Source organism: Boleophthalmus pectinirostris, unplaced genomic scaffold (genome assembly GCF_026225935.1).
Source record: "Boleophthalmus pectinirostris isolate CB_2022bp ecotype Guang Dong unplaced genomic scaffold, ASM2622593v1 HiC_scaffold_3, whole genome shotgun sequence".
Lineage (NCBI taxonomy): Eukaryota > Metazoa > Chordata > Actinopteri > Gobiiformes > Gobiidae > Boleophthalmus > Boleophthalmus pectinirostris.
In genome coordinates this window covers 8493172-8505067 of record NW_026571299.1, presented here as the reverse complement: position 1 = coordinate 8505067, position 11896 = coordinate 8493172, and the positions used below count along the sequence as shown (strand labels likewise).

Below are 11896 nucleotides of genomic sequence, written 5' to 3'. Positions count from 1 at the left end.
CGTTTGTGCTGTTGGTGCGTCCAGGAGAACGCCTGTGCCCGCTGCCTCCTCAAGACTTGCATCTGCTGCCTCTGGTGTCTGGAGAAGTGCCTCAACTACCTGAACCAGGTCTGGACTACCACAGGACTAAACCAGGACTGAACCAGGACTGAACCCGTATTGAATCAGGACTGAACTAAGGCTGAACCAGGACTGAACATGGACTGAACCTGTATTGGATCAGGACTGAACCAGGATTAAACCAGGACTGAACTAGGACTAGGAATGAGTTAGGACTGAATCAGGATTAAATTCCCAGGACTGAACCGGAACTATACCGGGACTGAATTAGGACTAAACCAGGACTGAACCAGGTCTAAACCAGGACTAAACCAGGACTGAACCAGGACTGAACCAGGTCTAAACCAGGACTAAACCAGGACTGAACCAGGACTAAACCAGGACTAAAACAGGACTAAACCAGAACTGAACCAGGACAGGACTTGTTTTTATTTCTTGTTTACAATGCTTATCTGTTTTCTTCCCCTCTCATCCCTCCTCCTCTCCTCCTTCCTTATCTCCTCCCTCCTTGTGTCCTCCTCTCCTCCCCTCCCTCCTCATCTCCTCCCCTGCTTTCTTGTCTCCTCTCTTCCTTCCTTGTCTCCCCCTTCCTCACCTCCTCCCCCCTTGCGTCCTCCTCTCCTCCCCCTCCCTCCTCATCTCCTCCTTCCTCTTTTCCTCCTTTCTTGTTTTCTCTTCTCTCTCCTCACCTCCCTCTCTCCTTGTCTCTTCACCTCTCTCGTCATCTCTTTCCCTCCTTCCTTGTCTCCTCTCCTCTTTCCTTGTCTCCTCTCCTCGTCTCCTCTCCTCCTTTCACTCCTCGTCTCCTCCTTCCTCTTTTTCTTGCTCCTCGTTTCCTCACCTCCCTCCTCATCTCCTCTCCTCCCTCCTCGTCTCCTCTCCTCCTTCCTCGTCTCCTCTCTTCCTTCCTCATCTCCTCTCTTCTCGTTTCCTCTCCTCCTTTCCCTCCTCGTCTCTTCCTTCTTTTTTTTCTTGTTTCTTGTCTCCTCACCTCCCTCCTCCTCTCGTCTCCTCCTCTCTCTCTCTCCTCATCTCCTCACCTCCTCCTCCTCCTCCTCACCTCCTCCTCTCATCTCCTCCTCTCTCCTCTCTCCTCTCTCCTCCTCATCTCCTCCTCTCTCTCTCCTCCCTCCTCATCTCCTCTCGTCCCCCTCCTCGTCTCCTCCTCTCCTCCTCTCCTCCTTCCTTGTCTCCTCTCCTCCTTCCTCGTCTCCTCTCCTTCAGAACGCATACGCAGCCACGGCGATAAACAGCACGAGTTTCTGCGTATCTGCTCGTGACGCCTTCGTGATCCTGGTGGAGAACGCTCTGAGAGTCGCCACCATCAACGCCGTGGGAGACTTCGTCCTCTTCCTCGGAAAGGTCTGGACTCACCTGACTCTGTGTGGGCCTCAAACGGGTCTGAGGTCCCGATGGTTTAGAAGGACCTGAACCAGCAGAAGGAGGTTCTGGTTTAAAGGGATTTGAGAGGATCTGGGCTAGACTCAATACCAAAAAAAACAAACAAACAAAAAAAAAACACTACAGTCCTAGTTTAGACCTAGTCCAGTTCTAGTTTAGTTAGTCCTTCCAGTCCAGTTCTAGTTTAGTACTGGTTCAGTCCTGGTCCAGTCCTAGTCCAGTCCTGGTTCAAACTAGGTCCAGTCTTTGTCCAGTTGTAGTTCAGTCCTTGTTCAGTCTTGGTTTATACCCGATTTATAGTCTTCGTCTAGTCCTGGTCCAGTCCTAGTCCAGTCCCGGTCCAGTCCTAGTCCAGTCCTGGTTCAGTCCTGGTTCAAACTAGGTCCAGTCTTTGTCCAGTTGCAGTTCAGTCCTTGTTCAGTCTAGTAGACCTGGTCCAGTCCTAGTCCAGTCCTAGTCCAGTCCTGGTTCAGTCCTGGTTCAAACTTGGTCCAGTCTTGGTCCAGTTATAGATCAGTCCTTGTTCAGTCTCAGTTTAAACCTGGTTTAGTCTTCGTTCTAGACATGGTCCAATCTCAGTTCAGTCCTGGTTCATAAATTCTTGTTCAGTCTTAGTCTAGACCTGGTTCAGATCTAGTCCAGTCATAATCTAGTCCTGGTCCAGTCATGGTTCAGTCCTGGTTCATGTCTTGGTCCAGTTATAGTTTAGTCCTTGTTCTGTCTTAGTAGACCTGGTTCAGTCCTAGTCTAGACCTGGTTCAGACATAGTCCAGTCCTGGTCCTGTCCTGGTTCAATCTTGATTCTGTTCTGGTTCGGTCTTGGGCCAATTGTAGTTCAGTTCTTGTTCATTCCTAGTAGACCTGATTCAGACCTAGTTCAGTCCTAATCCATTCCTGGTTCAGTCCTTGTTCGGCCCTAGTCTAGACCTGGTCTAGACCTGGTTCAGACCTAGTCCAGTCCCGGTCCAGTCCTGGTTCAATCCTGGTTCTGTCCTAGCCCAGTTCTGATTCAGTCTTGGTCCAGTTGTAGTTCAGTCCTTGTTCTGTCTTAGTAGACCTGGCCCAGTCCTAGTCCAGTCCTAGTCTAGACCTGGTCCGCTCTTGGTCCAGTTGTAGTTCAGTCCTTGTTCAGTCCTAGTCTAGTCCTGGTCCAGTGTTAGTCCAGTCCTAGTCTAGTCCTGGTCCAGTGTTAGTCCAGTCCTAGTCTAGTCCTGGTCCAGTCCTGTTCCTTCCTGCTCGTTTCTGAACCCTCCTTTCCTCCGTCCCAGGTGTTGATCGTCTCGTGTACGGCCTTTGCGGGGGTCCTGGTCCTGAACTACCAGCGGGATTTGTCCGAGTGGCTTTTGCCGCTGGTCTTCGTGTGTCTCGGGGCCTTCCTGGTCTCTCACTGCTTCCTGTCCGTCTTCGAGATCGTGGTGGACGTTCTCTTCCTCTGCTTCGCCATAGACACGAAATACAACGACGGCACGCCGGGCAAAGAGTTCTACATGGACAAAGCCCTCATGGTACGCACGGGTTTAGACCTGGTTTAGTCCTGGTTCAGATGTTCTTTAGTCTTGGTTTGGTCTGATTTAAATCATAGTTCAGACCTGCTTCAATCCTGGTTTAGGCCTGTTTTAGTCGCAATTTAGTAATGCTTTAGGCCTAAATAAGTCCTCGTTTAGTCCTGTTTTAGTTCTGGTTTAGACCTGGATTAGACCTGCTTTAGGACCTGGTTTAAACCATTTTAGGTCTTGTTTAGCTGGAGCTTTATTAGGTCTGGTTTATTCCTAGTTTAGACCTGGTTCTGGTCTTGTTTTTCAGGAGTAGCTGGTTTAGTCTAGGTTTAGTCCTGATTAGTCTTAGTTTATTCTTGGTTTAGACCTGGTTTAGTCCTGGTTTAGTCCTGGTGTAGTCCTGGTTTAGTCCTCCTGTATTCCTGAGTTAGACCTGGTTTAGTCTTGGTTTAGAACTGGTTCTGGTCTTCTTTTTCAGCAGTATCTGTTAGTCCAGGTTTAGTCCAAGTTTAGTCCTGGATTAGACCTGGTTTAGGACCTTGTTTAAACCATTGTAGGTCTTGTTTAGCTGGAGTCGCTTTAGACCTTGTTTAGTCCCAGTTTAATCTAGGTTTAGTCTTGGTTTAGACCCAGTTCTGGTCTTGTTTTGCAGGATGAGTTTAGTAGTTTAGTTCAGGATTAGTACAGGTTTAGTCCTGATGTATTCCTCGGTTAGACTTGGTTTAGTCTTGGTTTAGACCTGGTTTATTCCTGGTTTAGACCTGGTTTAGTCCTGGTTTAGACCTGGTTTAGTCCTGGTTTAGACCTGGTTTAGACCTAGTTTAGACCTGGTTTAGACCTGGTTTAGTCCTGGTTTAGACCTGGTTTAGACCTAGTTTAGACCTGGTTTAGTCCTGGTTTAGACCTGGTTTAGACCTGGTTTAGTCCTGGTTTAGACCTGGTTTAGACCTAGTTTAGACCTGGTTTAGACCTGGTTCTGGTCTTGTTTTGCAGGAGTTTGTGGAGAGCAGTCGTCGTGTAGAGCGAGGCTTGAGTCGGCGCAGAGTGAAAGGGGCGGAGTCAGAGCCCATGGTGAGTGAGGTGGGCGGGGACGCTGTGGCGGATGGGGCGGGGCTTCCGAGCAAGGAGGAGGAGCCTAAGAACAAGGAGGAGGCGGGGCTTCCGAGCAAAGAGGAGGAGCCTCAGAGTGAGGAGGAGGAGGCGGGGCTTCAGAGTGAGGAGTGGGCGGAGCTGGAGGTGGCTCACGTGCCCGTCCTGGTCCTGGGTCTGGTCCTGGACTTAGCGACGGCCCGAGAACCCGCTTTGGTCCAGGCCTTCACCGAGGACTTCCTGCTCTTCCTGGGACTGTACCTGCCCACGTGCACGCTCTTCCTGCTGTGCACGCCCCTCACTGCCCCCGCCCGTAAACGCACAAGCCCCGCCCACAAACGCACAAGCCCCGCCCACAAACGCACAGGCCCCGCCCATAAACGCACAAGCCCCACCCACAAACGCACAGGCCCCGCCCATAAATGCAACTGCACAAACCCCGCCCACAAGAAGCCGGCCGCTGCATGAGTCCGACTAACAGCACGAACTGACGCCATTTTGTCCTGTTTGTCTTGAATTTAAAGGTCCGATATTACGCAGAACTTTAAACTTTAATGTTATAATGTTGTTACCGTCAAAAACAGACCCGGAGTTGTGTTTTGTTGTGTTACGCTGTTGCCTTTTTTGTTTAATATTTTCTACAACTGAGACTGCAGTAGAAATATCCAATATTTTCTGGTGCACCGAGGAGTGAAGCAATTTCAGTGACATTAAAAAAATCTATATCATCCAGCTGAGGACACAAATGTATGTGGAGCGTCATCAAAGCAGGATCCGGTTTGTTAATCGAGAGGTGCAGAAGACAAACAAACTGAGCTGCAGTTTCTTGTTCTTGTGGTTTTACAGCAACATCACGTCTTGGTCTCTTTGCAGTGGAAGGTGTTTCTTGGCGAACAGTTGGTGCCTTTCACTTTGGCGTTGACTTTTTAAATTCTTAACCAAGGTTGAGCGAGGGATTTGGATTTTACTTTGATGGCGCGCCACATACAAAATGTTCGCTGCAAAATCGGCATGATCTAGGCAGCCAAAGGTTTACTTTTTCATCCTTCCTGTGGATCAATTCTGCCCATCACCTTCGCCTTTCACTATTTTTCAATTCCGTTGGGAAGAGAAACAGTTTGAACTAGGGATGGGCATGATTAGTCGATTAATCGATAATTGATCATTAAGACATTGATTTTAATCGACAAACCGAATGTAAGTTGCTGTGCGTAGCTTAGTGTGACCAAACAGGGTCTGTACATGTGTCTCTCTGCATCAGAAGGAGCGAGACACAAACAGTCGGTCAGTCTGCAACGTGTCGAAGCACAAATGCGTATTTAACAATAATTTGTACAAGAAATTCCACGCTTTCTGTTCCGGTTGGGACAAGTGTGAGTCCATGTGCACAGTGTATAAAGCAGCACATATGTTTCTGTGTCCAGTGGGAAAAAGTTTTGCCAGGTGAGAGTCGCTCAATGTCGATGACGAGTCTCCACCTCCCTCCCCCCGTACGGTGTCCTGGTTTTGACAAACGCAAATATGGTCACACTAACCTCTATTCCACTGAGTCATGTCGCATCAGCGCACAAGAGCTGTTTATTTTCTTTGCTTAATTTATGCAAATTATCCATGCGGTTTTAAGTTTCGTTTCTGTGAGACTTGTGCAAAGCTGCATTAAACACATTATGATGTCAAACGGGCTGATGTGGCTCTAGAGTCGTTACGGTTTATATGTCGTAAAGTTGAATTTATTTATGCAGATTAGTAGTGCAGATAGTAATAATAATGATGATAAATTTTAATATAAAAAATGTTAATGATTAATCGATAATCGATCATTAATTCTCCCGATGATCGATTAAGAAAATTTTATCGAATGCCCATCCCTAGTTTAACGGAGGTTTACAGTCACACACATCTGATTCCCTTTTGCATTTATGAAGTTCACAAACAAATTTCTCGAGCCGTTTTCCGCTGTTAGGATCCAACAACCACAGAATTAACGATGTCCGAATCCCAAAACTAAAATATGACAATATAAGAACCAGAAACAAAAGCGATATGGTTCAAAAGACTTGAAAACTCGGCTCTGACAACAGACGCATCCCACTGGGAAATCAAACATGGCGGTTTAATGCTCACTTTTTTCGGAAAATCCTTCCCAGTATGCATTGCACGATGACCGGAAGTCCAAGATTCTTGATGCATCTATTGTATCCGAATCCGATACTAACATTAGCGACACACATTGGGTAGTAGCTAATCTCATGTTGTCTCGTATGCTAACCGCGAGCCAGAAGAAAGTCACGTGTTCTACTGTTTACCACCAAAACGAAACATCACATTCACCAAAGTTCTACGGCTGCTATTTCCAGTGAACATGACCACATTTAACTTAACAATGTGTTGTAGTAATACTGGCTACATCTTAAAATAATGGACAAAAACTTCGCTGCAAACTATAGTCTGTAACTAGAACACGTAGCGTTCTTCTGACTCTGGACCCTTCTCAAAAAAGTAGCTGTAGCTTCAAATTTCAGCAATTTCACAGCTGAAATCATCTAAATTATTCTAGTGAAGCTGTGTGGATTTTAAAAACACAGTGGAACATGTTTTCTGTAAACACAACTCCAGGTCTGTTTGTGATGAGGAAACATCATCGTAACATAGATCTGAAAATGAAAATAACGTAATCTGGACCTTTTAAGTGATTTCTTCCTATTTGTTTTTATATGAGATTTATTTTTACACATCTGTTTTTATGTTTTGTCATTTCTTTTTCGCTTCGTGCCTTTGTTTTACTGTGCCATTTTTGTCTAACTTCATGTGTGTGTGTGTGCATGCTTCATTTTAATAAACTACTCTCATCCATCATCCATTGTTCTGTGCATGAAACAGCGCCACCTGTGGGCATGGGCTGAATTACAGGGGGGTTTCTCAGGTGCACTGACCGACCGCCTGGTACTACCACAACACTAACGATTAAAAAGTGCAGGAGGATTTGGTTTAGAGCAGGGCTTTTCAGACTGGGTGAGTGTGAGCCTCCGCTTAAAACACATGACGTCTAATTGTCGGAGTGGTGGCTTTTCCATTTTTATCAAGCGTCCCTACACCCGGACATTTTTTTTTCCTTGGGAGGAATGGTGACACTTCCGCCATTCCGACACAGAAGGTCATTATTAGGATGCGGCGGCGACAATATTTTAATATTTTTAGGAGGCGTGGTCTGCATGGCATGGTTTGGTCATGATTAAGACCTGGTTTTAGTCCTGATTTTAGTCCTGGTTATTTTAGTCCTGTTTTTTTTTGTTTAGATGTGGTTTAGACATGGTTTATTCCTGATTTTAGTCCTGGTTTAGACCTGGTTTAGACATGGTTTTAGTCCTGATTTTAGTCCTGGTTTAGACCTGGTTTTAGTCCTGATTTTAGTCCTGGTTTAGACCTGGTTTAGACCTGGTTTTAGTCCTGGTTTTGTCCTGGTTTAGACCTGGCTTAGGCGAGATTTTAGTTCTGATTTAATCCTAGTTTAGTCTTCGTTTAGTACTGGTTTAGAACTGGTTTAATTCTGGTTTTAGTCTTGATTTTAGTCTTGGTTTAGTCCTCTTTTTGTCCTGGTTTAGACGTGGTTTTAGTCCTGATTTTAGTTCTGGTTTAGTCCTGGTTTAGACCTGGTTTGGACTTGATTTATGTCTGATTTTAATCCTGGTTTAGTCAGGGTTTAACCCTGGTTTAGAACTAGTTTTAGCCTTGATTTTAGTCCTGGTTTACTCCTGGTTCAGTCCTGGTTTAGACGAGATTTTAGTCCTGATTTAATCCTGGTTTAGTCCTGGTTTAGTACTGGTTTAGAACTGGTGTATTTCTGGTTTTAGTCTTGATTTTAGTCTTGGTTTAGTCCTCGTTTAGTCCTGGTTTAGATGTGGTTTAGTACTGGTTTGGACCTGGTTTTAATCCTGATTGTAGACCTGGTTCAGCTCTGGTTTGGATTTGATTTAAGTCTGATTTTAATCCTGGTTTAGTCCTGGTTCAATTCTGGTTTAGAACTGATTTAGTTCTGGTTTTAGTCCTGGTTTTAGTCTTGATTTTAGTCTTGGTTTAGTCCTCGTCTAGTCTTGGTTTAGACCTGGTTTAGACCTGGTTTAGACCTGGTTTAGACCCGGTTTTAGACCTGGTTTTAGTCCTGGTTTAAAGGCGCGGCGTACGGTCCAGTGGCTCTTTGGGGACTCGGTCTCACCTGTTGAAAACCGCTGTGTCAAATGATTGAAACAAACAAACGCCTCGACGATTATTTTATATTTTCCGGTTTTACTCCTGTACTAAAACCTCCGTCTCCTCTGCACCTGCGTGACTCCTCCCCCCGTGCCGCACCTGTGCTGTGATGTAACTTCCTGTTGTGTGTGTGATGTCACTTCCCGTTGCAGGCGCCAGGTTCCAGTTCGGTTTGACGGCGCGCTGTGGACTGGGACTTTGTTACAGAGACATTCCAGAGATTTATTTTTCCCGTTTTTGGGAGGGAGCAGGGAAAGCACTATTTTAATAACGAAAATAACAGTAATAACCACGAAATAACGAGCACTTTACGGAGAGGACATGAACACACCACGACACGGACAGAGGGGCTTTTTACAGACGCACCTGAACGCACCACTGAAGGACGACGCGTTTAAAGGTGAGAATCAGAACGGGAAATCCCACCTTAAATTTGTTTGGGCCGAATCCAAATTCCACCTGGAAAGATTTGTAGTTTTATTGAGTTATTTTTGGAGCTAAGCAGTAAAACAAATGCAGCAGCACAAAGAAAATAATGTAATACAAGGCCAAGGGATTTACAGAAAAGGAAAAACAAAACTAAATTTTAAAAATCCACTAAAACGAAAATGTTAGACTGTTCCTTTATAACACACAAGGTTATTATTAAGTTTTAGTTTTGGTCCTGATTTTAGTCCTGGTTTAGATGTGGTTTAGTCCTGGTTTAGTCCTGATTTAGTCCCAGTTTAAACATGTGTTAGATCTAGTTTAGACCTGGTTTTAGTCCTGGTTTAGACATGGTTTTAGTCCTGGTTTAGATCTAGTTTAGACCTAGTTTTAGTCCTGGTTTTAGTCCTGGTTAATTCTTGGTTTAGACCTGGTTTAGACCTGGTTTTAGTCCTGATTTTAGTCCTAACTTTAGTCCTGGTTTAGTTCTGGTTTAATCCTGATTTAGTCCTGGTTTAGCCTTGGTTTAGACTTGGTTTTAGTCCTGATTTTAGTCCTGGTTTAGACATGGTTTAGACCTGGTTTTAACCTGGTTTTAGTTCTGATTTTAGACCTAGTTTAGTGCTGGTTTTAGTCCTGGTTTAATCTTGGTTTTAGTCCTGGTTAATCCTGGTTTAGACCTGGTTTGAACCTGGTTTAGACCTGGTTTTAGTCCTGGTTTAGTCTTGGTTTAATCCTGGTTTAGTCCTGGTTTTAGTCCTGGTTTAGTCCTGGTTTAGGCGTGGTTTAGACCTGGTTTGAACCTAGTTTAGACCTGGTTTTAGTCCTGGTTTAGTGCTACATTTAGTTGTGGTTTAGTCTTGGTTTTAGTCCTGGTTTAGTCTTGGTTTTAGTCCTGGTTTAGTCCTGGTTTTAGTCCTGGTTTAGTCCTGGTTTAGAAGTGGTTTAGATCTGGTTTAGATATGGTTTTATTCCTGATTTTAGTCGTAGTTTAGATGTGGTTTAGGCCTTGTTTATTCCTGGTTAAATCCTGGTTTAGACCTGGTTTAGACCTGGTTTAGTCCTGATTTTAGTCCTGATTTTAGTCCTGGTTTAGTCCTGGTTAAATCCTGGTTTAGAGAGAATACAATGTCAAAGGATTTACAGAAAATGAAAAACAAAATTTAAAAATCCACCCCCAAAAAAGTGTTAGAGTGTGCCCTTTTATAGACTCTATTCACACTTACATCACAAACTAAAATATCTGTGTAAATGTCTCGAGTTTTCTCCTCCAGCTTCATAAATCTGCCCCATCACCAAATCTTCAACCAACAAGGTTGATAAAGTATAAACATTCTAACATGAAGAATTTTTTTTTTGTTTTTTTTACAACTACCAAGGGAAGAAAGATGAAAGCCATTGGTGGTTGTAGGATTTTTCTGAAACAGGGACCATTAAGGGGCCACATGTTACATTCAGGGGCCAAGTACAGGGAACATCCAAGAACACAAATGATTAATTCAGTACAGTGCAGATACAAGCATAAACAGTTAAAAAAAAAAAAAAAGTCCTCCACAGGTCTTTTTCTTCTCCTATTAACTTGTATTGACACAATACTACTGACACAATACTACTATTGGAGGTAGAATTGCATCAGTGATCATTGAATTCTCCGGTTGTTCTTCTCGTCAGTTGATTGACAGAACAGGGGCACCTCAGGGGCCAATCAGATTAGAGGTTGGGCCAGGGCCCCTGTGGCCATCCCCTAGAACCGCCCCTGAAAGCTTAAAAACTAATAACAACTACTATTAGTGCACTAATGTTCTGGTCATGAATAAAACATAAGTAACTTGTTCACACAGACTGACTCTAGAGTTAAAATTAAAAATCGATTTCATGATGTCGAGATTAGCATAGACAGATAGATTTGTGCAGTTTGAATGTTACAGATGTTCACAGATTTCATGTCTAGCATTTAAACTGCACAAATCTCTCTGTTTATGCTAATATCTACATTATGAAATCGACTGTTTGCCTTTAAGTTTTCATTTTTCTTACCTTGATAGTTGTGGATAAATTGTTCATGGACAGAATATGTCCTTTGTGGACCTTGTTGGTTGGAGATTTGGTGATGGGGCAGATTTATGAAGCTGGTGGAAAATACGCGAGACATTTTCACAGATAATTTACCATAAAAAAACATTAACCGGAAGTGACATTTACCTTAGATCGCAGCACTTCCGGCCGTTGTCTATAGTACCTGTTGCTGAAGCTGCTTTCTGTGTTTTGATTGGTCCAGATCTGAATGAGGCGGAGCCTGAGACCACACCTCCTGTTCTGTAAAGGGGCGGGGTTTCCTTCATCATGTGACTACTACCGACTACAACAACACGTCTTCCTATTTGTGGAGCCTGGCAGGAAGTCCATCAGAGGAGAGGAGACGAGGAGACGAAGAGAGGAGCCAAGGGTGCAAGGAGAGGAGCCAAGGGTGCAAGGAGAGGAGATCAGGGTGCAAGGAAAGGAGCCACAAGTGCAAGGAGAGGAGCCAAGGGTGCAAGGAAAAGAGCCAAGGGTGCAAGGAGAGGAGCCAAGAGTGCAAGGAAAAGAGCCAAGAGTGCAAGGAAAGGAGATCAGGGTGCAAGGAAAGGAGCCACAAGTGCAAGGAAAGGAGCCATGGGTGCAAGGAAAAGAGAGGAGGCTATGGAATAAGCAAATAACAGTGTCAATATCAAACGTCCACCAGAAACAGTACTGAAAACATAACCTGTTAAAGAGCCACTGCAGAACATTTTATCCAACAAATGTGTTTATTTTATTACAGGTTTATTTGTAATGATGAAAATTAACATACCTAATATTAAAGCTTGTGCCAATTTGTGAGTGGACCTGCATCTCAGCAAACGGAGCATAACCTGAAACGTTCCGCAGTGTGGCTTTTGATTCATGCATGAACATGTACACTGCAAAAAAGCTTGGACAAAATGTAAGATATAAACACTTAAATCTATCAGAAAATGAAATTATCTGTCCATGCAGCAAAATAATTTTACTTGACAAGTTATCTAAAAATAAACAACCTCTAGACTAGAATTAATCGGTCTCAAAACTAGTAAGTCGATAATAAATCTGAAAACAAGATAAATAACCCGATATAAATTTTAATCTGAAATTTGCAGTGTACAGATTCTTTTTCACGT

At 44.0% G+C, this 11896-nt stretch overlaps 1 protein-coding gene across 1 annotated transcript in view; it reads left to right on the top strand.

The window, feature by feature from the left end:
• slc44a1b (solute carrier family 44 member 1b) overlaps positions 1 to 11418 on the top strand; it is a 34066-nt gene extending 22648 nt beyond the window's left edge. Inside the window, exons 12-17 of the mRNA XM_055160551.1 lie at positions 25 to 108; positions 1285 to 1422; positions 2730 to 2966; positions 3951 to 4028; positions 8447 to 8694; positions 10999 to 11418. Of these exons, the coding sequence (XP_055016526.1) occupies positions 25 to 108; positions 1285 to 1422; positions 2730 to 2966; positions 3951 to 4028; positions 8447 to 8470 (561 nt within the window). The 3' untranslated portion in view covers positions 8471 to 8694; positions 10999 to 11418. The remainder of the gene's footprint in view (positions 1 to 24; positions 109 to 1284; positions 1423 to 2729; positions 2967 to 3950; positions 4029 to 8446; positions 8695 to 10998) is intronic.
• Positions 11419 to 11896: the final 478 nt, after the last annotated feature.